The 22,038-nt window shown below is 52.7% G+C and overlaps 10 protein-coding genes across 10 annotated transcripts; 2 read left to right on the top strand and 8 right to left on the bottom strand.

Annotated features, from left to right (window-relative positions):
- Positions 1-5,905: 5,905 nt before the first annotated feature.
- Positions 5,906-6,389, bottom strand: LOC138278840 (histone H4). Its single transcript, XM_069219350.1, has one exon. It carries the CDS (start codon positions 6,273-6,275, stop codon positions 5,964-5,966), a length of 312 nt encoding a protein of 103 aa, XP_069075451.1. The 5' UTR covers positions 6,276-6,389; the 3' UTR covers positions 5,906-5,963.
- Positions 6,390-6,954: 565 nt separating this feature from the next.
- On the bottom strand, positions 6,955-7,575 carry LOC138278835 (histone H2A type 2-C). Its single transcript, XM_069219345.1, has one exon. The coding sequence runs from the start codon at positions 7,424-7,426 to the stop codon at positions 7,028-7,030; it is 399 nt and encodes a 132-aa protein (XP_069075446.1). The 5' UTR covers positions 7,427-7,575; the 3' UTR covers positions 6,955-7,027.
- A 153-nt stretch (positions 7,576-7,728) lies between these two features.
- Positions 7,729-9,632, bottom strand: LOC138278833 (histone H3-like). Its single transcript, XM_069219343.1, has one exon. The coding sequence runs from the start codon at positions 9,398-9,400 to the stop codon at positions 8,870-8,872; it is 531 nt and encodes a 176-aa protein (XP_069075444.1). The 5' UTR covers positions 9,401-9,632; the 3' UTR covers positions 7,729-8,869.
- Positions 7,770-8,198, top strand: LOC138278838 (histone H2B 1.2-like). Its single transcript, XM_069219348.1, has one exon. It carries the CDS (start codon positions 7,770-7,772, stop codon positions 8,148-8,150), a length of 381 nt encoding a protein of 126 aa, XP_069075449.1. The 3' UTR covers positions 8,151-8,198.
- Positions 9,633-9,762: 130 nt separating the features above from the next.
- On the bottom strand, positions 9,763-10,728 carry LOC138278832 (histone H1-like). Its single transcript, XM_069219342.1, has one exon. It carries the CDS (start codon positions 10,696-10,698, stop codon positions 10,051-10,053), a length of 648 nt encoding a protein of 215 aa, XP_069075443.1. The 5' UTR covers positions 10,699-10,728; the 3' UTR covers positions 9,763-10,050.
- A 4,661-nt stretch (positions 10,729-15,389) lies between these two features.
- Positions 15,390-16,329, bottom strand: LOC138278839 (histone H4). The gene has a single exon (XM_069219349.1). The coding sequence runs from the start codon at positions 15,757-15,759 to the stop codon at positions 15,448-15,450; it is 312 nt and encodes a 103-aa protein (XP_069075450.1). The 5' UTR covers positions 15,760-16,329; the 3' UTR covers positions 15,390-15,447.
- A 109-nt stretch (positions 16,330-16,438) lies between these two features.
- LOC138278836 (histone H2A type 2-C) lies at positions 16,439-17,031 on the bottom strand. The gene has a single exon (XM_069219346.1). It carries the CDS (start codon positions 16,908-16,910, stop codon positions 16,512-16,514), a length of 399 nt encoding a protein of 132 aa, XP_069075447.1. The 5' UTR covers positions 16,911-17,031; the 3' UTR covers positions 16,439-16,511.
- Positions 17,032-17,212: 181 nt separating this feature from the next.
- LOC138278834 (histone H3-like) lies at positions 17,213-19,167 on the bottom strand. The gene has a single exon (XM_069219344.1). The coding sequence runs from the start codon at positions 18,882-18,884 to the stop codon at positions 18,354-18,356; it is 531 nt and encodes a 176-aa protein (XP_069075445.1). The 5' UTR covers positions 18,885-19,167; the 3' UTR covers positions 17,213-18,353.
- LOC138278837 (histone H2B 1.2-like) lies at positions 17,254-17,682 on the top strand. The gene has a single exon (XM_069219347.1). It carries the CDS (start codon positions 17,254-17,256, stop codon positions 17,632-17,634), a length of 381 nt encoding a protein of 126 aa, XP_069075448.1. The 3' UTR covers positions 17,635-17,682.
- Positions 19,168-19,317: 150 nt separating the features above from the next.
- On the bottom strand, positions 19,318-20,235 carry LOC138278831 (histone H1-like). Its single transcript, XM_069219341.1, has one exon. It carries the CDS (start codon positions 20,180-20,182, stop codon positions 19,535-19,537), a length of 648 nt encoding a protein of 215 aa, XP_069075442.1. The 5' UTR covers positions 20,183-20,235; the 3' UTR covers positions 19,318-19,534.
- Between the last annotated feature and the right edge of the window lie 1,803 nt (positions 20,236-22,038).

Here is a 22,038-nt window from a genome sequence, read left to right as displayed (position 1 = left end):
GAATTGGAGCTCCGTAGCCATGGGTAGAAGGAGTGACTTTGCCCCCTTGGAGCTGAAACACTCATAATGTGTAAAACAGCTGCCTGGAGGTTACAAATGGGCCCAGGGACATTGCAGGCCCAGTACTGACACTGTGAGGGTGCTTGTGTACCTCTTTGAATCACATAAAGTGTTCTTTTGTTCACATCCATCCAGGAGGAAAACCTGGAATCTTACCCGACTTGGAGCTCCGTAGCCCTGGGTAGAAGGAGTGACTTTGCCCCCTTGGAGCTGAAACACTCATAATGTGTAAAACAGCTGTCTGGAGGTTATAAATGGGCCAGAGACACCGTAGGCCTGGTTCTGGCACTGTGAAGGTGCTTGTGTACCTTTTTGGACCACGTAAAGTGTTCTTTTGTTCACATCCATCCAGGGGTAAAACCTGGAATCTTACCCTACTTGGAGCTCCGTAGCCGTGGGTAGAAGGAGTGACTTTGCCCCCTTGGAGCTGAAACACTCATAATGTGTAAAACAGCTGCCTGGAGGTTACAAATGGGCCCAGGGACATTGCAGGCCCAGTACTGACACTGAGAGGGTGCATGTGTACCTCCTTGAATCACGTAAAGTGTTCTTTTGTTCAAATCCATCCAGGGGGAAAACCTGGAATCTTACCCGAATTGGAGCTCCGTAGCCCTGGGTAGAAGGAGTGACTTTGCCCCCTTGGAGCTGAAACACTCATAATGTGTAAAACAGCTGCCTGGAGGTTACAAATGGGCCCAGGGACATTGCAGGCCCAGTACTGACACTGTGAGGGTGCTTGTGTACCTCTTTGAATCACATAAAGTGTTCTTTTGTTCACATCCATCCAGGGGGAAAACCTGGAATCTTACCCGAATTGGAGCTCCGTATCCCTGGGTAGAAGGAGTGACTTTGCCCCCTTGGAGCTGAAACACTCATAATGTGTAAAACAGCTGCCTGGAGGTTACAAATGGGCCAGGGACACTGTAGGCCCGTTTCTGACACTGTGAAGGTGCTTTTGTACCTCTTTGAATCACTTAAAGTGTTCTTTTTTTCCACTTCCATCCAGGGGGGAAACCTGGAATCTTACCCTACTTGGAGCACCGTAGCCCTGGGTAGAAGGAGTGACTTTGCCCCCTTGGAGCTGAAACACTCATAATGTGTAAAACAGCAGCCTGGAGGTTACAAATGGGCCCAGGGACATTGTAGGCCCAGTACTGACACTGTGAAGGTGCTTTTGTACCTTTTTGAATCACGTAAAGTGTTCTTTTGTTCACATCCATCCAGGGGGAAAACCTGGAATCTTACCCGAATTGGAGCTCCGTAGCCCTGGGTATAAGGAGTGACTTTGCCCCCTTGGAGCTGAAACACTCATAATGTGTAAAACAGCTGTCTGGAGGTTATAAATGGGCCAGAGACACCGTAGGCCTGGTTCTGGCACTGTGAAGGTACTTGTGTACCTTTTTGGACCACGTAAAGTGTTCTTTTGTTCACATCCATCCAGGGGTAAAACCTGGAATCTTACCCTACTTGGAGCTCCGTAGCCGTGGGTAGAAGGAGTGACTTTGCCCCCTTGGAGCTGAAACACTCATAATGTGTAAAACAGCTGCCTGGAGGTTACAAATGGGCCCAGGGACATTGCAGGCCCAGTACTGACACTGTGAGGGTGCATGTGTACCTCTTTGAATCACGTAAAGTGTTCTTTTTTTACCACTTCCATCCAGGGGAAAAACCTGGAATCTCACCCTACTTGGAGCTCCGTAGCCCTGGGTAGAAGGAGTGACTTTGCCACCTTGGAACTGAAACACTCATAATGTCGAAAACATGACTAAAACAGCTGCCTGGAGGTTTTAAATGGGCCAGGGACATTGTATGCCCAGTACTGACACTGTGAGTGTGCTTGTGTACCTCCTTGAATCACGTAAAGTGTTCTTTTGTTCACATCCATCCAAAGGGAAAACGTAGAATCTTACCCGACTGGGAGCTCCGTAGCCCTGGGTAGAAGGAGTGACTTTGCCCCCTTGGAGCTGAAACACTCATAATGTGTAAAACAGCTCCCTGGAGGTTACAAATGGGCACAGGGACATTGCAGGCCCGTTTCTGACACTGTGAAGGTGTTTTTGAACCTCTTTGAATCACTTAAAGTGTTCTTTTTTTTCCACTTCCATCCAGGGGGGAAACCTGGAATCTTACTCTACTTGGAGCACCGTAGCCCTGGGTAGAAGGAGTGACTTTGCCCCCTTGGAGCTGAAACACTCATAATGTGTAAAACAGCTCCCTGGAGGTTACAAATGGGCACAGGGACATTGCAGGCCCAGTACTGACACTGTGAGGGTGCTTGTGTACCGCTTTAAACCACGTAAAGTGTTCTTTTTTTTCCACTTCCATCCAGGGGGGAAACCTGGAATCTTCCCCTACTTGGAGCCCCGTAGCCCTGGGTAGAAGGAGTGACTTTGCCCCCTTGGAGCTGAAACACTCATAATGTGTAAAACAGCTGCCTGGAGGTTACAAATGTGCCCAGGGACATTGTAGGCCCAGTACTGACACTGTGAAGGTGCTTTTGTACCTTTTTGAATCACGTAAAGTGTTCTTTTGTTCACATCCATCCAGGGGGAAAACCTGGAATCTTACCCGAATTGGAGCTCCTTAGCCCTGGGTAGAAGGAGTGACTTTGCCCCCTTGGAGCTGAAACACTCATAATGTGTAAAACAGCTGCCTGGAGGTTACAAATGGGCCCAGGGACATTGCAGGCCCAGTACTGACACTGTGAGAGTGCTTGTGTACCGTTTTGAACCACGTAAAGTGTTCTTTTTTTTTTTCACTTCCATCCAGGGGGAAAACCTGGAATCTTACCCTACTTGGAGCTCCGTAGCCCTGGGTAGAAGGAGTGACTTTGCCCCCTTGGAGCTGAAACACTCATAATGTGTAAAACAGCTGCCTGGAGGTCACAAATGGGCCCAGGGACATTGTAGGCCCAGTACTGACACTATGAAGGTGCTTTTGTACCTTTTTGAATCACGTAAACTGTTCTTTTGTTCACATCCATCCAGGGGGAAAACCTGGAATCTTACCCGAATTGGAGCTCCGTAGCCATGGGTAGAAGGAGTGACTTTGCCCCCTTGGAGCTGAAACACTCATAATGTGTAAAACAGCTGCCTGGAGGTTACAAATGGGCCCAGGGACATTGCAGGCCCAGTACTGACACTGTGAGGGTGCTTGTGTACCTTTTTGAATCACATAAAGTGTTCTTTTGTTCACATCCATCCAGGAGGAAAACCTGGAATCTTACCCGACTTGGAGCTCCGTAGCCCTGGGTAGAAGGAGTGACTTTGCCCCCTTGGAGCTGAAACACTCATAATGTGTAAAACAGCTGTCTGGAGGTTATAAATGTGCCAGAGACACCGTAGGCCTGGTTCTGGCACTGTGAAGGTGCTTGTGTACCTTTTTGGACCACGTAAAGTGTTCTTTTGTTCACATCCATCCAGGGGTAAAACCTGGAATCTTACCCTACTTGGAGCTCCGTAGCCGTGGGTAGAAGGAGTGACTTTGCCCCCTTGGAGCTGAAACACTCATAATGTGTAAAACAGCTGCCTGGAGGTTACAAATGGGCCCAGGGACATTGCAGGCCCAGTACTGACACTGAGAGGGTGCATGTGTACCTCCTTGAATCACGTAAAGTGTTCTTTTGTTCAAATCCATCCAGGGGGAAAACCTGGAATCTTACCCGAATTGGAGCTCCGTAGCCCTAGGTAGAAGGAGTGACTTTGCCCCCTTGGAGCTGAAACACTCATAATGTGTAAAACAGCTGCCTGGAGGTTACAAATGGGCCCAGGGACATTGCAGGCCCAGTACTGACACTGTGAGGGTGCTTGTGTACCTCTTTGAATCACATAAAGTGTTCTTTTGTTCACATCCATCCAGGGGGAAAACCTGGAATCTTACCCGAATTGGAGCTCCGTATCCCTGGGTAGAAGGAGTGACTTTGCCCCCTTGGAGCTGAAACACTCATAATGTGTAAAACAGCTGCCTGGAGGTTACAAATGGGCCAGGGACACTGTAGGCCCGTTTCTGACACTGTGAAGGTGCTTTTGTACCTCTTTGAATCACTTAAAGTGTTCTTTTTTTTCCACTTCCATCCAGGGGGGAAACCTGGAATCTTACCCTACTTGGAGCACCGTAGCCCTGGGTAGAAGGAGTGACTTTGCCCCCTTGGAGCTGAAACACTCATAATGTGTAAAACAGCAGCCTGGAGGTTACAAATGGGCCCAGGGACATTGTAGGCCCAGTACTGACACTGTGAAGGTGCTTTTGTACCTTTTTGAATCACGTAAAGTGTTCTTTTGTTCACATCCATCCAGGGGGAAAACCTGGAATCTTACCCGAATTGGAGCTCCGTAGCCCTGGGTATAAGGAGTGACTTTGCCCCCTTGGAGCTGAAACACTCATAATGTGTAAAACAGCTGTCTGGAGGTTATAAATGGGCCAGAGACACCGTAGGCCTGGTTCTGGCACTGTGAAGGTACTTGTGTACCTTTTTGGACCACGTAAAGTGTTCTTTTGTTCACATCCATCCAGGGGTAAAACCTGGAATCTTACCCTACTTGGAGCTCCGTAGCCGTGGTTAGAAGGAGTGACTTTGCCCCCTTGGAGCTGAAACACTCATAATGTGTAAAACAGCTGCCTGGAGGTTACAAATGGGCCCAGGGACATTGCAGGCCCAGTACTGACACTGTGAGGGTGCATGTGTACCTCTTTGAATCACGTAAAGTGTTCTTTTTTTACCACTTCCATCCAGGGGGAAAACCTGGAATCTCACCCTACTTGGAGCTCCGTAGCCCTGGGTAGAAGGAGTGACTTTGCCACCTTGGAACTGAAACACTCATAATGTCGAAAACATGACTAAAACAGCTGCCTGGAGGTTTTAAATGGGCCAGGGACATTGTAGGCCCAGTACTGACACTGTGAGTGTGCTTGTGTACCTCCTTGAATCACGTAAAGTGTTCTTTTGTTCACATCCATCCAAAGGGAAAACGTAGAATCTTACCCGACTGGGAGCTCCGTAGCCCTGGGTAGAAGGAGTGACTTTGCCCCCTTGGAGCTGAAACACTCATAATGTGTAAAACAGCTCCCTGGAGGTTACAAATGGGCACAGGGACATTGCAGGCCCGTTTCTGACACTGTGAAGGTGTTTTTGAACCTCTTTGAATCACTTAAAGTGTTCTTTTTTTTCCACTTCCATCCAGGGGGGAAACCTGGAATCTTACTCTACTTGGAGCACCGTAGCCCTGGGTAGAAGGAGTGACTTTGCCCCCTTGGAGCTGAAACACTCATAATGTGTAAAACAGCTCCCTGGAGGTTACAAATGGGCACAGGGACATTGCAGGCCCAGTACTGACACTGTGAGGGTGCCTGTGTACCTCTTTGAATCACATAAAGTGTTCTTTTGTTCACATCCATCCAGGGGGAAAACCAGGAATCTTACCCGAATTGGAGCTCCGTAGCCCTGGGTAGAAGGAGTGACTCTGCCCCCTTGGAGCTGAAGAAGTAAACATGTACACATATTCTCGACTATTAAGCCCCCACAGGGTGGGGCTTACAGACAGACCCATGTAGGGAACAAAAAGTCGAGTTATCCCGGCCGGCCGGCAGTCCGGCCATCTGGTCGGCCACTTGTGCAACCAGATGGCTCAGCGTGATGTGCGACCAGATGGCCGGACAGCCAGCCAGCCGGGCTAACTCAATCTTTTGTTCCCTAGAGGCCTGTAAGCCCCCACCCTGTGGGGGCTTAATAGTCGAGAATACGGGAAAGCGTAAAGAAATTGGGTATAGGCCTGGAGAGCGGCCCAACCCGGCAGGGAAAATGTAATAAAATGGTGTTGCATACACACAGCTCTGTTATGATCCAGTGGGCGGCCCTCAGAAGGGCCTTTAGGTTGTCTTTTTTGTACGTTCTCGGCGAGTAGCGTTTAACCGCCAAATCCGTAGAGAGTACGTCCCTGGCGCTTCAGGGCGTAGACCACATCCATGGCGGTGACGGTCTTTCTCTTGGCGTGCTCGGTATAGGTGACGGCGTCCCGGATGACGTTCTCCAGGAAAACCTTCAGCACACCGCGGGTCTCCTCGTAGATGAGGCCGGAGATGCGCTTGACACCGCCGCGGCGAGCCAGGCGGCGAATGGCGGGCTTGGTGATGCCCTGGATGTTGTCGCGGAGCACCTTCCTGTGCCTCTTGGCACCGCCTTTGCCGAGCCCCTTTCCTCCTTTGCCGCGTCCAGACATACTCTCTTCTCGGTCGAAGCAGAAATAAAAGCAGCAGCCCGAAAACGGCTGCTTATATAGAGCAGCCGGCGGACCGGCGAGGGAGCCTCTCACATCACGTGACAGGGCGGGAGAGCCGGTGCCCGGCCCACCCTCTGCAGAGAGCGGGCCCCGAGCGGCCGCCGCCGTTTGAAAAAGAGCGGGCTCCCAGCCGCCTCTTTGTCCTGGGCTCGCCTGCGGGCGGGCGGGCTCTGCAGCTTCTGCTCTTCCCTCCTTACACGTCACCGGTGTTCAGGCCACACAAACGGAACAGTGAAAAGCACGCCAGCCCCTCGCTGGTTGTTCCGGCCTGAAGTAACCCTAACCCTGGGTCCCCCTCCGACCGCTCTGTTATGTCTCAATGGGGCCAGCGTACCGAAGGCCTCCCCGGCGCTATCGCGCTGCGTGCGTGCAGCAACAACATACACACGTTCACATCCAGCGCCCGGTAGCGGCATGTCCGCAAACTGAGAAATATAGATGTATAAAAATAAATAAAAAGTATGGACCGCAAGGTAGCCTTTGCGGCTGTGTTAACATTATTAACGTGTATCGCTGAAGGGTTGGACACGCCGCCCGGTGAAGCGAAGGTGCGAGCGCTGAATTTAAAGAAGCCGGCAAAAGTGATTCTTAGAAGGGATAAGCTCTTTGATGGAATCTGTTTGCGGCTCTGAAAAGAGCCCTTGTGTTTATAATGTATTTATAAGGTGGTTTGTAAGTGAGGCTGCGGCGCTTCACTTGCTTGCTTTGCCCCCAGCCTTGTGGCTCTCGGTTTTCTTGGGCAGCAGCACGGCCTGGATGTTTGGCAGAACGCCTCCCTGGGCGATGGTAACTCTGCCCAGCAGCTTGTTGAGCTCCTCGTCGTTGCGGATGGCGAGCTGGAGGTGCCTGGGGATGATGCGGGTCTTCTTGTTGTCCCGGGCCGCGTTGCCAGCCAGCTCGAGGATCTCGGCCGTCAGGTACTCCAGAACTGCAGCCAGATAGACAGGGGCACCGGCGCCGACCCGCTCGGCGTAGCTTCCCTTTCGGAGCAGCCTGTGCACACGGCCCACAGGGAACTGGAGTCCAGCTCTGGAAGAGCGTGTCTTGGCTTTAGCGCGGGCCTTGCCTCCTTGCTTTCCGCGTCCAGACATGGCGAGCAGCTGCTGTAGGTTCTCACGATCGGAAGACAGAGAGACTATTCCTGCGTGCTCCGGACCCCGGTGATATAAAGACTTCGGGTTGTCTCTGATTGGTTGACCGCTAGGCTCTGAGGCCCAGATTGGAGGAAGGAATAACCTATTCCACCAATCAGAATTACAGAAGTGAAAGGCGCGTATTAAGATGAGGAAGGAGGGGATGCCGGTTGTGCCTACCAATGGGAACGAAGAATAGAACAAGCAGCTGCTTTACACGCCCAGCCTATAAGTACACCAGCCCGGGCGCCGTTTCCGCATTTCTCCTGATTCCACAGCGAGCGCCTGCCGATTGTCGATCATGCCTGAACCAGCCAAGTCCGCGCCGGCTCCCAAGAAGGGCTCCAAGAAAGCGCTGTCCAAGCCACCCAAGAAGGACGGGAAGAAGCGCAAGAGGACCAGGAAGGAGAGCTACGCTATCTACATTTACAAAGTGATGAAGCAGGTGCACCCTGACACCGGCATCTCCTCCAAGGCCATGGGCATCATGAACTCCTTCGTCAACGACATCTTTGAGCGCATCGCTGGGGAGGCTTCCCGTCTGGCTCACTACAACCAGCGGCGCACCATCACCTCCCGGGAGATCCAGACCGCCGTGCGCCTGCTGCTGCCCGGAGAGCTGGCCAAGCACGCCGTGTCTGAAGGCACCAAGGCTGTCACCAAGTACACAAGCGCCAAGTAAGGCGTCGAGGGACATCTCTAATTAACACAACGGCTCTTCTAAGGGCCAACACTTTTTCCTCTAAGAGCTGCTGTGCGGATATTATCGATGAAGAGGTACCCTTAACGTGTCTTATGAATTAAGCGTAGTGTCGTGCGCATTAGGTTCCGCTCTGACGGGGCCTGCAGCAGTGCAAGGGACGGTAGAGCAGAGCGCCCTTCCTCATAAAACGTCTATGTGAACAGGCTTTGTTGGGGATAAAGTGTCACTAAGCGCTGTAATGTAACGGCGTTTGACCCACACGGAAGGTACCGCTATTGCTTTCCACGTTAGGGGAGAAGTGTGTAAAGTGTGCATGGGGCACGTTCTGTTCGTACTTTAAAACCAAGGGAGACGAGAGTGGCTACAAGTCACCCCCGAGCAGGCGCTCCCTCTGCTGAAGCCAGACAAGATTACAGGGGGTTTAAAAGTAGCACAGACACCACACAGTCCTGGCTTGCGAGGTGCCGGTCACTGCACAACCAGTTTGCCTAACAAAGCACTTTATTATATGAAAAGGAGGTGCTCTGCTTTCCGGGTGCCGGTATGAGTTACTGAGTACTGGTGCCTACCGACACCTTCCTTTCGCCCACGCCTCCCCCCCCACGTGTACAACACACTGATATGAACAGCTCCTACGTGACATGGTGATGGCTCTTAGAAGAGCCCTTGTGGTGTATGGTGTTTCTTAGGGTTGATCCTTAGGCCCTCTCGCCGCGGATACGACGGGCCAGCTGAATGTCCTTGGGCATGATGGTGACCCTCTTGGCGTGGATGGCGCACAAGTTGGTGTCCTCAAAGAGCCCGACCAGGTAGGCCTCGCTGGCCTCCTGCAGGGCCATGACGGCCGAGCTCTGGAAGCGCAGGTCGGTCTTGAAGTCCTGCGCAATCTCCCGCACCAGGCGCTGGAAGGGCAGCTTGCGGATGAGCAGCTCGGTGGACTTCTGGTAGCGGCGGATCTCGCGGAGAGCCACGGTCCCGGGCCTGTAGCGGTGAGGCTTCTTGACTCCTCCGGTGGCAGGCGCGCTCTTGCGGGCAGCCTTGGTGGCCAGCTGCTTGCGAGGCGCTTTCCCTCCGGTGGACTTGCGGGCGGTCTGCTTGGTGCGGGCCATGGCGAAGACGGAACTTTCTCTGCGCGACGTGCGAGATAGAATGGGGTCTCCGCCGCACAGAGGCCTATTTATACACTGGGAGACGGAGGGCTGCTCTGATTGGTTGAAGCCTCGGGCCATTGTTTGAAAATAGCCCGCGGTGTGCAAGGATTGGTTACTCACTGAAGAGGCGGCTTGTGGCTGACTATAGCCAATGAAATGTGGTCAAAATGGAAAGCAGCCCACCGATTGGTTGATATACCACCGAGCCGAAAAGCCCGCGTTTTGGGCAGCTCTTCTCCCCCTTGTCCACCCGGCTAGCTGTCGTCACACCAGTCACCCCCTCCCCGTCTCGGTCACCTGTGGGGGGACAAGCCCACGATGTTATAGCCCCTGTGGTTACCCTGGAACACGTAGTTACCTCCTACTGATTTAACGCGCACACTCGTCTGCTTCAAGCAGACACTATTTCCAGTCCCCCACGGACAGTGTATGCGGCGAAACACACACGTAAAGACACGAATGTCTTATCAACCGAGGTCTAATACCTCCTACAAATATAGTTAGTCTTAAAACTATAAAGGAGTAATAATAACCTTCGTTCGACCATATGCCCAAGATCACACACGGCGCTCGAGCGCGGAAAGGCGCGCTGGGATTTCACTGTGCCGTTTATAGTTGGGGAGCGGGGCACGGGCTGTGCAGAGCTGGGGGGTGAACAGGCTCTCTTCTAGACTGGGTAGATGGCTCTTAAAAGAGCCCTTGTGTTTGCAGTGTCTGGCAGGAAGCCCTTACTTCTTCTTGGGCGCTGCCTTTTTGGGCTTGGCTGCTTTGGGTTTGGCCGCCTTGGGTTTCACTACCTTGGCTGGACTTTTCTTGGCTACTTTGGGCTTGACCGCCTTTGCTTTCGCTGGACTCTTGGCAGCCTTCTTGGCTGGGGCAGCTTTGGGCTTCTTGGGGCTCTTTGCTGCCGCCGGCTTCTTGACCTTCTTCGGGCTCTTCTTCACCCCCGCGGGGGCCTTTTTGGGCTTCTTGGCGGCAGGGGCAGCTTTCTTGGCTGCTGGTTTCTTGGTCTTGGCCGCAGCCTTCTTGGCCGCCTTCTTGCCCTCCAGCTGCTTCTTGTTCACCTTGAAGGAGCCGGAGGCGCCGGTGCCCTTCAGCTGGGCCAGGGCGCCCTTGCTGACCAGGCTCTTGAGGGCGGCCTTAACGCGGCTCTTGTTCTTGTCCACATCGTAGCCGTCGGCGCTCAGAACCTTCTTCAGGGCCGCCAGGGAGACTCCCTTCCTCTCGGCAGAGGCGGTGACCGCCTTCAGGATGAGCTCGGAGACGCTGGGTCCCGAAGGCTTCTTGGCCTTAGAAGTCCCCGCTGCCTTCTTCGGCTTCTTCTTGGGGGCTACTTCAGCGGGAGGGGCCGCGGCAGGTGGAGCGGTTTCAGCCATGGTACAGCGAGTCTAGGCACTAGCACAGATCAGAAATGTTCCTCCCGCCGGAGCTCCGTGCATATATAGGGAGGAGCCACCTTCTGATTGGTCCCCAGAAGAGGAGGCTGTTCGCGGCACACTCGGCTCTCTGCTCCGAGCTGGCTTTTGTGTTTCCTCTCATCAGATTATCTATGTTTTAAAACAGTAAAAGTTTAAACTGGGCTTTCATTTATACATTAAAAGAAGCCCAACTTCATCCCTTTCCTATGCGTGCACTCCTTTCGTTTCAACGCGTTGCCACCGGCTTTCAGTCAGCTGGTAGACTCGACACTCTTCCGATGGCTGATGCGTTTGTGTCAGAAAACTTTGTCCCCAAGCCCATTTTCACATACACAGTCTTAAGGTTTGTAGTCAGAAAAGATAGCATATCAATCGGAGCGTGCTTCTGTACCGAATGACTCGTGGGGCACCATAATGGGCTTCTTGGCACCCGTGAAGCAACGTTTTATAAAGTGCAGAAATAACACAAGCCTTCGTGTGCCCAGCGAGAGGGCACAACAATGTGAGTGAACACTGGCGTCTGGGCCTGAAGTTCTCATCATGTCTGCGTTTTCATAAACTTTATGGTGCACAACATGGGATCTGGGTTGGATTTTAATCAATCAGTTGTTCACAATCTTGGTTCAAGACTCACATCTTTAACGAATTGAATTGGTTCCGATAGGCTCAAACACTGGCAAAGTACATTCCCTGCCAAGTGCTTAGCTACAGGAAACAGACGCAGCCTAAAGATCATATCTACACGGTGGCACAATGAAGGAAGCCTCATCATGCCACCAACGTCACTATAACAGGACCCAGGAGGATAGAAACGGGCCAAACTCACTGAATGCACACATCTGATACTGTGAAGGTGTTTGCCCACCTTATTGAACCATGTAAAGTATTCTTTTGTTCACCTGCATACAAGGGGGGGGCAAACCTGGAATCTTACCCGACTTGGAGCTCCGTAGCCCTGGGTAGAAGGAGTGACTTGGCCCCCTTGGAGCTGAAACACTCATAATGTGTAAAACAGCTGCCTGGAGGTAACAAATGGGCCCAGGGACATTGCAGGCCCAGTACTGACACTGTGAGGGTGCTTGTGTACCGCTTTGAACCACGTAAAGTGTTCTTTTTTTTCCACTTCCATCCAGGGGGGAAACCTGGAATCTTCCCCTACTTGGAGCCCCGTAGCCCTGGGTAGAAGGAGTGACTTTGCCCCCTTGGAGCTGAAACACTCATAATGTGTAAAACAGCTGCCTGGAGGTTACAAATGGGCCCAGGGACATTGTAGGCCCAGTACTGACACTGTGAAGGTGCTTTTGTACCTTTTTGAATCACGTAAAGTGTTCTTTTGTTCACATCCATCCAGGGGGAAAACCTGGAATCTTACCCGAATTGGAGCTCCTTAGCCCTGGGTAGAAGGAGTGACTTTGCCCCCTTGGAGCTGAAACACTCATAATGTGTAAAACAGCTGCCTGGAGGTTACAAATGGGCCCAGGGACATTGCAGGCCCAGTACTGACACTGTGAGAGTGCTTGTGTACCGTTTTGAACCACGTAAAGTGTTCTTTTTTTTTTTCACTTCCATCCAGGGGGAAAACCTGGAATCTTACCCTACTTGGAGCTCCGTAGCCCTGGGTAGAAGGAGTGACTTTGCCCCCTTGGAGCTGAAACACTCATAATGTGTAAAACAGCTGCCTGGAGGTCACAAATGGGCCCAGGGACATTGTAGGCCCAGTACTGACACTATGAAGGTGCTTTTGTACCTTTTTGAATCACGTAAACTGTTCTTTTGTTCACATCCATCCAGGGGGAAAACCTGGAATCTTACCCGAATTGGAGCTCCGTAGCCATGGGTAGAAGGAGTGACTTTGCCCCCTTGGAGCTGAAACACTCATAATGTGTAAAACAGCTGCCTGGAGGTTACAAATGGGCCCAGGGACATTGCAGGCCCAGTACTGACACTGTGAGGGTGCTTGTGTACCTCTTTGAATCACATAAAGTGTTCTTTTGTTCACATCCATCCAGGAGGAAAACCTGGAATCTTACCCGACTTGGAGCTCCGTAGCCCTGGGTAGAAGGAGTGACTTTGCCCCCTTGGAGCTGAAACACTCATAATGTGTAAAACAGCTGTCTGGAGGTTATAAATGGGCCAGAGACACCGTAGGCCTGGTTCTGGCACTGTGAAGGTGCTTGTGTACCTTTTTGGACCACGTAAAGTGTTCTTTTGTTCACATCCATCCAGGGGTAAAACCTGGAATCTTACCCTACTTGGAGCTCCGTAGCCGTGGGTAGAAGGAGTGACTTTGCCCCCTTGGAGCTGAAACACTCATAATGTGTAAAACAGCTGCCTGGAGGTTACAAATGGGCCCAGGGACATTGCAGGCCCAGTACTGACACTGAGAGGGTGCATGTGTACCTCCTTGAATCACGTAAAGTGTTCTTTTGTTCAAATCCATCCAGGGGGAAAACCTGGAATCTTACCCGAATTGGAGCTCCGTAGCCCTGGGTAGAAGGAGTGACTTTGCCCCCTTGGAGCTGAAACACTCATAATGTGTAAAACAGCTGCCTGGAGGTTACAAATGGGCCCAGGGACATTGCAGGCCCAGTACTGACACTGTGAGGGTGCTTGTGTACCTCTTTGAATCACATAAAGTGTTCTTTTGTTCACATCCATCCAGGGGGAAAACCTGGAATCTTACCCGAATTGGAGCTCCGTATCCCTGGGTAGAAGGAGTGACTTTGCCCCCTTGGAGCTGAAACACTCATAATGTGTAAAACAGCTGCCTGGAGGTTACAAATGGGCCAGGGACACTGTAGGCCCGTTTCTGACACTGTGAAGGTGCTTTTGTACCTCTTTGAATCACTTAAAGTGTTCTTTTTTTTCCACTTCCATCCAGGGGGGAAACCTGGAATCTTACCCTACTTGGAGCACCGTAGCCCTGGGTAGAAGGAGTGACTTTGCCCCCTTGGAGCTGAAACACTCATAATGTGTAAAACAGCAGCCTGGAGGTTACAAATGGGCCCAGGGACATTGTAGGCCCAGTACTGACACTGTGAAGGTGCTTTTGTACCTTTTTGAATCACGTAAAGTGTTCTTTTGTTCACATCCATCCAGGGGGAAAACCTGGAATCTTACCCGAATTGGAGCTCCGTAGCCCTGGGTATAAGGAGTGACTTTGCCCCCTTGGAGCTGAAACACTCATAATGTGTAAAACAGCTGTCTGGAGGTTATAAATGGGCCAGAGACACCGTAGGCCTGGTTCTGGCACTGTGAAGGTACTTGTGTACCTTTTTGGACCACGTAAAGTGTTCTTTTGTTCACATCCATCCAGGGGTAAAACCTGGAATCTTACCCTACTTGGAGCTCCGTAGCCGTGGGTAGAAGGAGTGACTTTGCCCCCTTGGAGCTGAAACACTCATAATGTGTAAAACAGCTGCCTGGAGGTTACAAATGGGCCCAGGGACATTGCAGGCCCAGTACTGACACTGTGAGGGTGCATGTGTACCTCTTTGAATCACGTAAAGTGTTCTTTTTTTACCACTTCCATCCAGGGGGAAAACCTGGAATCTCACCCTACTTGGAGCTCCGTAGCCCTGGGTAGAAGGAGTGACTTTGCCACCTTGGAACTGAAACACTCATAATGTCGAAAACATGACTAAAACAGCTGCCTGGAGGTTTTAAATGGGCCAGGGACATTGTAGGCCCAGTACTGACACTGTGAGTGTGCTTGTGTACCTCCTTGAATCACGTAAAGTGTTCTTTTGTTCACATCCATCCAAAGGGAAAACGTAGAATCTTACCCGACTGGGAGCTCCGTAGCCCTGGGTAGAAGGAGTGACTTTGCCCCCTTGGAGCTGAAACACTCATAATGTGTAAAACAGCTCCCTGGAGGTTACAAATGGGCACAGGGACATTGCAGGCCCGTTTCTGACACTGTGAAGGTGTTTTTGAACCTCTTTGAATCACTTAAAGTGTTCTTTTTTTTCCACTTCCATCCAGGGGGGAAACCTGGAATCTTACTCTACTTGGAGCACCGTAGCCCTGGGTAGAAGGAGTGACTTTGCCCCCTTGGAGCTGAAACACTCATAATGTGTAAAACAGCTCCCTGGAGGTTACAAATGGGCACAGGGACATTGCAGGCCCAGTACTGACACTGTGAGGGTGCCTGTGTACCTCTTTGAATCACATAAAGTGTTCTTTTGTTCACATCCATCCAGGGGGAAAACCAGGAATCTTACCCGAATTGGAGCTCCGTAGCCCTGGGTAGAAGGAGTGACTCTGCCCCCTTGGAGCTGAAGAAGTAAACATGTACACATATTCTCGACTATTAAGCCCCCACAGGGTGGGGCTTACAGACAGACCCATGTAGGGAACAAAAAGTCGAGTTATCCCGGCCGGCCGGCAGTCCGGCCATCTGGTCTGCCACTTGTGCAACCAGATGGCTCAGCGTGATGTGCGACCAGATGGCCGGACAGCCAGCCAGCCGGGCTAACTCAATCTTTTGTTCCCTAGAGGCCTGTAAGCCCCCACCCTGTGGGGGCTTAATAGTCGAGAATACGGGAAAGCGTAAAGAAATTGGGTATAGGCCTGGAGAGCGGCCCAACCCGGCAGGGAAAATGTAATAAAATGGTGTTGCATACACACAGCTCTGTTATGATCCAGTGGGCGGCCCTCAGAAGGGCCTTTAGGTTGTCTTTTTTGTACGTTCTCGGCGAGTAGCGTTTAACCGCCAAATCCGTAGAGAGTACGTCCCTGGCGCTTCAGGGCGTAGACCACATCCATGGCGGTGACGGTCTTTCTCTTGGCGTGCTCGGTATAGGTGACGGCGTCCCGGATGACGTTCTCCAGGAAAACCTTCAGCACACCGCGGGTCTCCTCGTAGATGAGGCCGGAGATGCGCTTGACACCGCCGCGGCGAGCCAGGCGGCGAATGGCGGGCTTGGTGATGCCCTGGATGTTGTCGCGGAGCACCTTCCTGTGCCTCTTGGCACCGCCTTTGCCGAGCCCCTTTCCTCCTTTGCCGCGTCCAGACATACTCTCTTCTCGGTCGAAGCAGAAATAAAAGCAGCAGCCCGAAAACGGCTGCTTATATAGAGCAGCCGGCGGACCGGCGAGGGAGCCTCTCACATCACGTGACAGGGCGGGAGAGCCGGTGCCCGGCCCACCCTCTGCAGAGAGCGGGCCCCGAGCGGCCGCCGCCGTTTGAAAAAGAGCGGGCTCCCAGCCGCCTCTTTGTCCTGGGCTCGCCTGCGGGCGGGCGGGCTCTGCAGCTTCTGCTCTTCCCTCCTTACACGTCACCGGTGTTCAGGCCACACAAACGGAACAGTGAAAAGCACGCCAGCCCCTCGCTGGTTGTTCCGGCCTGAAGTAACCCTAACCCTGGGTCCCCCTCCGACCGCTCTGTTATGTCTCAATGGGGCCAGCGTACCGAAGGCCTCCCCGGCGCTATCGCGCTGCGTGCGTGCAGCAACAACATACACACGTTCACATCCCGCGCCCGGTAGCGGCATGTCCGCAAACTGAGAAATATAGATGTATAAAAATAAATAAAAAGTATGGACCGCAAGGTAGCCTTTGCGGCTGTGTTAACATTATTAACGTGTATCGCTGAAGGGTTGGACACGCCGCCCGGTGAAGCGAAGGTGCGAGCGCTGAATTTAAAGAAGCCGGCAAAAGTGATTCTTAGAAAGGATAAGCTCTTTGATGGAATCTGTTTGCGGCTCTGAAAAGAGCCCTTGTGTTTATAATGTATTTATAAGGTGGTTTGTAAGTGAGGCTGCGGCGCTTCACTTGCTTGCTTTGCCCCCAGCCTTGTGGCTCTCGGTTTTCTTGGGCAGCAGCACGGCCTGGATGTTTGGCAGAACGCCTCCCTGGGCGATGGTAACTCTGCCCAGCAGCTTGTTGAGCTCCTCGTCGTTGCGGATGGCGAGCTGGAGGTGCCTGGGGATGATGCGGGTCTTCTTGTTGTCCCGGGCCGCGTTGCCAGCCAGCTCGAGGATCTCGGCCGTCAGGTACTCCAGAACTGCAGCCAGATAGACAGGGGCACCGGCCCCGACCCGCTCGGCGTAGCTTCCCTTTCGGAGCAGCCTGTGCACACGGCCCACAGGGAACTGGAGTCCAGCTCTGGAAGAGCGTGTCTTGGCTTTAGCGCGGGCCTTGCCTCCTTGCTTTCCGCGTCCAGACATGGCGAGCAGCTGCTGTAGGTTCTCACGATCGGAAGACAGAGAGACTATTCCTGCGTGCTCCGGACCCCGGTGATATAAAGACTTCGGGTTGTCTCTGATTGGTTGACCGCTAGGCTCTGAGGCCCAGATTGGAGGAAGGAATAACCTATTCCACCAATCAGAATTACAGAAGTGAAAGGCGCGTATTAAGATGAGGAAGGAGGGGATGCCGGTTGTGCCTACCAATGGGAACGAAGAATAGAACAAGCAGCTGCTTTACACGCCCAGCCTATAAGTACACCAGCCCGGGCGCCGTTTCCGCATTTCTCCTGATTCCACAGCGAGCGCCTGCCGATTGTCGATCATGCCTGAACCAGCCAAGTCCGCGCCGGCTCCCAAGAAGGGCTCCAAGAAAGCGCTGTCCAAGCCACCCAAGAAGGACGGGAAGAAGCGCAAGAGGACCAGGAAGGAGAGCTACGCTATCTACATTTACAAAGTGATGAAGCAGGTGCACCCTGACACCGGCATCTCCTCCAAGGCCATGGGCATCATGAACTCCTTCGTCAACGACATCTTTGAGCGCATCGCTGGGGAGGCTTCCCGTCTGGCTCACTACAACCAGCGGCGCACCATCACCTCCCGGGAGATCCAGACCGCCGTGCGCCTGCTGCTGCCCGGAGAGCTGGCCAAGCACGCCGTGTCTGAAGGCACCAAGGCTGTCACCAAGTACACAAGCGCCAAGTAAGGCGTCGAGGGACATCTCTAATTAACACAACGGCTCTTCTAAGGGCCAACACTTTTTCCTCTAAGAGCTGCTGTGCGGATATTATCGATGAAGAGGTACCCTTAACGTGTCTTATGAATTAAGCGTAGTGTCGTGCGCATTAGGTTCCGCTCTGACGGGGCCTGCAGCAGTGCAAGGGACGGTAGAGCAGAGCGCCCTTCCTCATAAAACGTCTATGTGAACAGGCTTTGTTGGGGATAAAGTGTCACTAAGCGCTGTAATGTAACGGCGTTTGACCCACACGGAAGGTACCGCTATTGCTTTCCACGTTAGGGGAGAAGTGTGTAAAGTGTGCATGGGGCACGTTCTGTTCGTACTTTAAAACCAAGGGAGACGAGAGTGGCTACAAGTCACCCCCGAGCAGGCGCTCCCTCTGCTGAAGCCGGACAAGATTACAGGGGGTTTAAAAGTAGCACAGACACCACACAGTCCTGGCTTGCGAGGTGCCGGTCACTGCACAACCAGTTTGCCTAACAAAGCACTTTATTATATGAAAAGGAGGTGCTCTGCTTTCCGGGTGCCGGTATGAGTTACTGAGTACTGGTGCCTACCGACACCTTCCTTTCGCCCACGCCTCCCCCCCCACGTGTACAACACACTGATATGAACAGCTCCTACGTGACATGGTGATGGCTCTTAGAAGAGCCCTTGTGGTGTATGGTGTTTCTTAGGGTTGATCCTTAGGCCCTCTCGCCGCGGATACGACGGGCCAGCTGAATGTCCTTGGGCATGATGGTGACCCTCTTGGCGTGGATGGCGCACAAGTTGGTGTCCTCAAAGAGCCCGACCAGGTAGGCCTCGCTGGCCTCCTGCAGGGCCATGACGGCCGAGCTCTGGAAGCGCAGGTCGGTCTTGAAGTCCTGCGCAATCTCCCGCACCAGGCGCTGGAAGGGCAGCTTGCGGATGAGCAGCTCGGTGGACTTCTGGTAGCGGCGGATCTCGCGGAGAGCCACGGTCCCGGGCCTGTAGCGGTGAGGCTTCTTGACTCCTCCGGTGGCAGGCGCGCTCTTGCGGGCAGCCTTGGTGGCCAGCTGCTTGCGAGGCGCTTTCCCTCCGGTGGACTTGCGGGCGGTCTGCTTGGTGCGGGCCATGGCGAAGACGGAACTTTCTCTGCGCGACGTGCGAGATAGAATGGGGTCTCCGCCGCACAGAGGCCTATTTATACACTGGGAGACGGAGGGCTGCTCTGATTGGTTGAAGCCTCGGGCCATTGTTTGAAAATAGCCCGCGGTGTGCAAGGATTGGTTACTCACTGAAGAGGCGGCTTGTGGCTGACTATAGCCAATGAAATGTGGTCAAAATGGAAAGCAGCCCACCGATTGGTTGATATACCACCGAGCCGAAAAGCCCGCGTTTTGGGCAGCTCTTCTCCCCCTTGTCCACCCGGCTAGCTGTCGTCACACCAGTCACCCCCTCCCCGTCTCGGTCACCTGTGGGGGGACAAGCCCACGATGTTATAGCCCCTGTGGTTACCCTGGAACACGTAGTTACCTCCTACTGATTTAACGCGCACACTCGTCTGCTTCAAGCAGACACTATTTCCAGTCCCCCACGGACAGTGTATGCGGCGAAACACACACGTAAAGACATGAATGTCTTATCAACCGAGGTCTAATACCTCCTACAAATATAGTTAGTCTTAAAACTATAAAGGAGTAATAATAACCTTCGTTCGACCATATGCCCAAGATCACACACGGCGCTCGAGCGCGGAAAGGCGCGCTGGGATTTCACTGTGCCGTTTATAGTTGGGGAGCGGGGCACGGGCTGTGCAGAGCTGGGGGGTGAACAGGCTCTCTTCTAGACTGGGTAGATGGCTCTTAAAAGAGCCCTTGTGTTTGCAGTGTCTGGCAGGAAGCCCTTACTTCTTCTTGGGCGCTGCCTTTTTGGGCTTGGCTGCTTTGGGTTTGGCCGCCTTGGGTTTCACTACCTTGGCTGGACTTTTCTTGGCTACTTTGGGCTTGACCGCCTTTGCTTTCGCTGGACTCTTGGCAGCCTTCTTGGCTGGGGCAGCTTTGGGCTTCTTGGGGCTCTTTGCTGCCGCCGGCTTCTTGACCTTCTTCGGGCTCTTCTTCACCCCCGCGGGGGCCTTTTTGGGCTTCTTGGCGGCAGGGGCAGCTTTCTTGGCTGCTGGTTTCTTGGTCTTGGCCGCAGCCTTCTTGGCCGCCTTCTTGCCCTCCAGCTGCTTCTTGTTCACCTTGAAGGAGCCGGAGGCGCCGGTGCCCTTCAGCTGGGCCAGGGCGCCCTTGCTGACCAGGCTCTTGAGGGCGGCCTTAACGCGGCTCTTGTTCTTGTCCACATCGTAGCCGTCGGCGCTCAGAACCTTCTTCAGGGCCGCCAGGGAGACTCCCTTCCTCTCGGCAGAGGCGGTGACCGCCTTCAGGATGAGCTCGGAGACGCTGGGTCCCGAAGGCTTCTTGGCCTTAGAAGTCCCCGCTGCCTTCTTCGGCTTCTTCTTGGGGGCTACTTCAGCGGGAGGGGCCGCGGCAGCTGGAGCGGTTTCAGCCATGGTACAGCGAGTCTAGGCACTAGCACAGATCAGAAATGTTCCTCCCGCCGGAGCTCCGTGCATATATAGGGACGAGCCACCTTCTGATTGGTCCCCAGAAGAGGAGGCTGTTCGCGGCACACTCGGCTCTCTGCTCCGAGCTGGCTTTTGTGTTTCCTCTCATCAGATTATCTATGTTTTAAAACAGTAAAAGTTTAAACTGGGCTTTCATTTATACATTAAAAGAAGCCCAACTTCATCCCTTTCCTATGCGTGCACTCCTTTCGTTTCAACGCGTTGCCACCGGCTTTCAGTCAGCTGGTAGACTCGACACTCTTCCGATGGCTGATGCGTTTGTGTCAGAAAACTTTGTCCCCAAGCCCATTTTCACATACACAGTCTTAAGGTTTGTAGTCAGAAAAGATAGCATATCAATCGGAGCGTGCTTCTGTACCGAATGACTCGTGGGGCACCATAATGGGCTTCTTGGCACCCGTGAAGCAACGTTTTATAAAGTGCAGAAATAACACAAGCCTTCGTGTGCCCAGCGAGAGGGCACAACAATGTGAGTGAACACTGGCGTCTGGGCCTGAAGTTCTCATCATGTCTGCGTTTTCATAAACTTTATGGTGCACAACATGGGATCTGGGTTGGATTTTAATCAATCAGTTGTTCACAATCTTGGTTCAAGACTCACATCTTTAACGAATTGAATTGGTTCCGATAGGCTCAAACACTGGCAAAGTACATTCCCTGCCAAGTGCTTAGCTACAGGAGACAGACGCAGCCTAAAGATCATATCTACACGGTGGCACAATGAAGGAAGCCTCATCATGCCACCAACGTCACTATAACAGGACCCAGGAGGATAGAAACGGGCCAAACTCACTGAATGCACACATCTGATACTGTGAAGGTGTTTGCCCACCTTATTGAACCATGTAAAGTATTCTTTTGTTCACCTGCATACAAGGGGGGGGCAAACCTGGAATCTTACCCGACTTGGAGCTCCGTAGCCCTGGGTAGAAGGAGTGACTTGGCCCCCTTGGAGCTGAAACACTCATAATGTGTAAAACAGCTGCCTGGAGGTAACAAATGGGCCCAGGGACATTGCAGGCCCAGTACTGACACTGTGAGGGTGCTTGTGTACCGCTTTGAACCACGTAAAGTGTTCTTTTTTTTCCACTTCCATCCAGGGGGGAAACCTGGAATCTTCCCCTACTTGGAGCCCCGTAGCCCTGGGTAGAAGGAGTGACTTTGCCCCCTTGGAGCTGAAACACTCATAATGTGTAAAACAGCTGCCTGGAGGTTACAAATGTGCCCAGGGACATTGTAGGCCCAGTACTGACACTGTGAAGGTGCTTTTGTACCTTTTTGAATCACGTAAAGTGTTCTTTTGTTCACATCCATCCAGGGGGAAAACCTGGAATCTTACCCGAATTGGAGCTCCTTAGCCCTGGGTAGAAGGAGTGACTTTGCCCCCTTGGAGCTGAAACACTCATAATGTGTAAAACAGCTGCCTGGAGGTTACAAATGGGCCCAGGGACATTGCAGGCCCAGTACTGACACTGTGAGAGTGCTTGTGTACCGTTTTGAACCACGTAAAGTGTTCTTTTTTTTTTTCACTTCCATCCAGGGGGAAAACCTGGAATCTTACCCTACTTGGAGCTCCGTAGCCCTGGGTAGAAGGAGTGACTTTGCCCCCTTGGAGCTGAAACACTCATAATGTGTAAAACAGCTGCCTGGAGGTCACAAATGGGCCCAGGGACATTGTAGGCCCAGTACTGACACTATGAAGGTGCTTTTGTACCTTTTTGAATCACGTAAACTGTTCTTTTGTTCACATCCATCCAGGGGGAAAACCTGGAATCTTACCC

This window comes from Pleurodeles waltl, unplaced genomic scaffold, assembly GCF_031143425.1.
Source record: "Pleurodeles waltl isolate 20211129_DDA unplaced genomic scaffold, aPleWal1.hap1.20221129 scaffold_654, whole genome shotgun sequence".
NCBI lineage: Eukaryota > Metazoa > Chordata > Amphibia > Caudata > Salamandridae > Pleurodeles > Pleurodeles waltl.
Note: the sequence above shows the minus strand (reverse complement) of the source record. Positions and strands in the feature narration are given on the sequence as shown.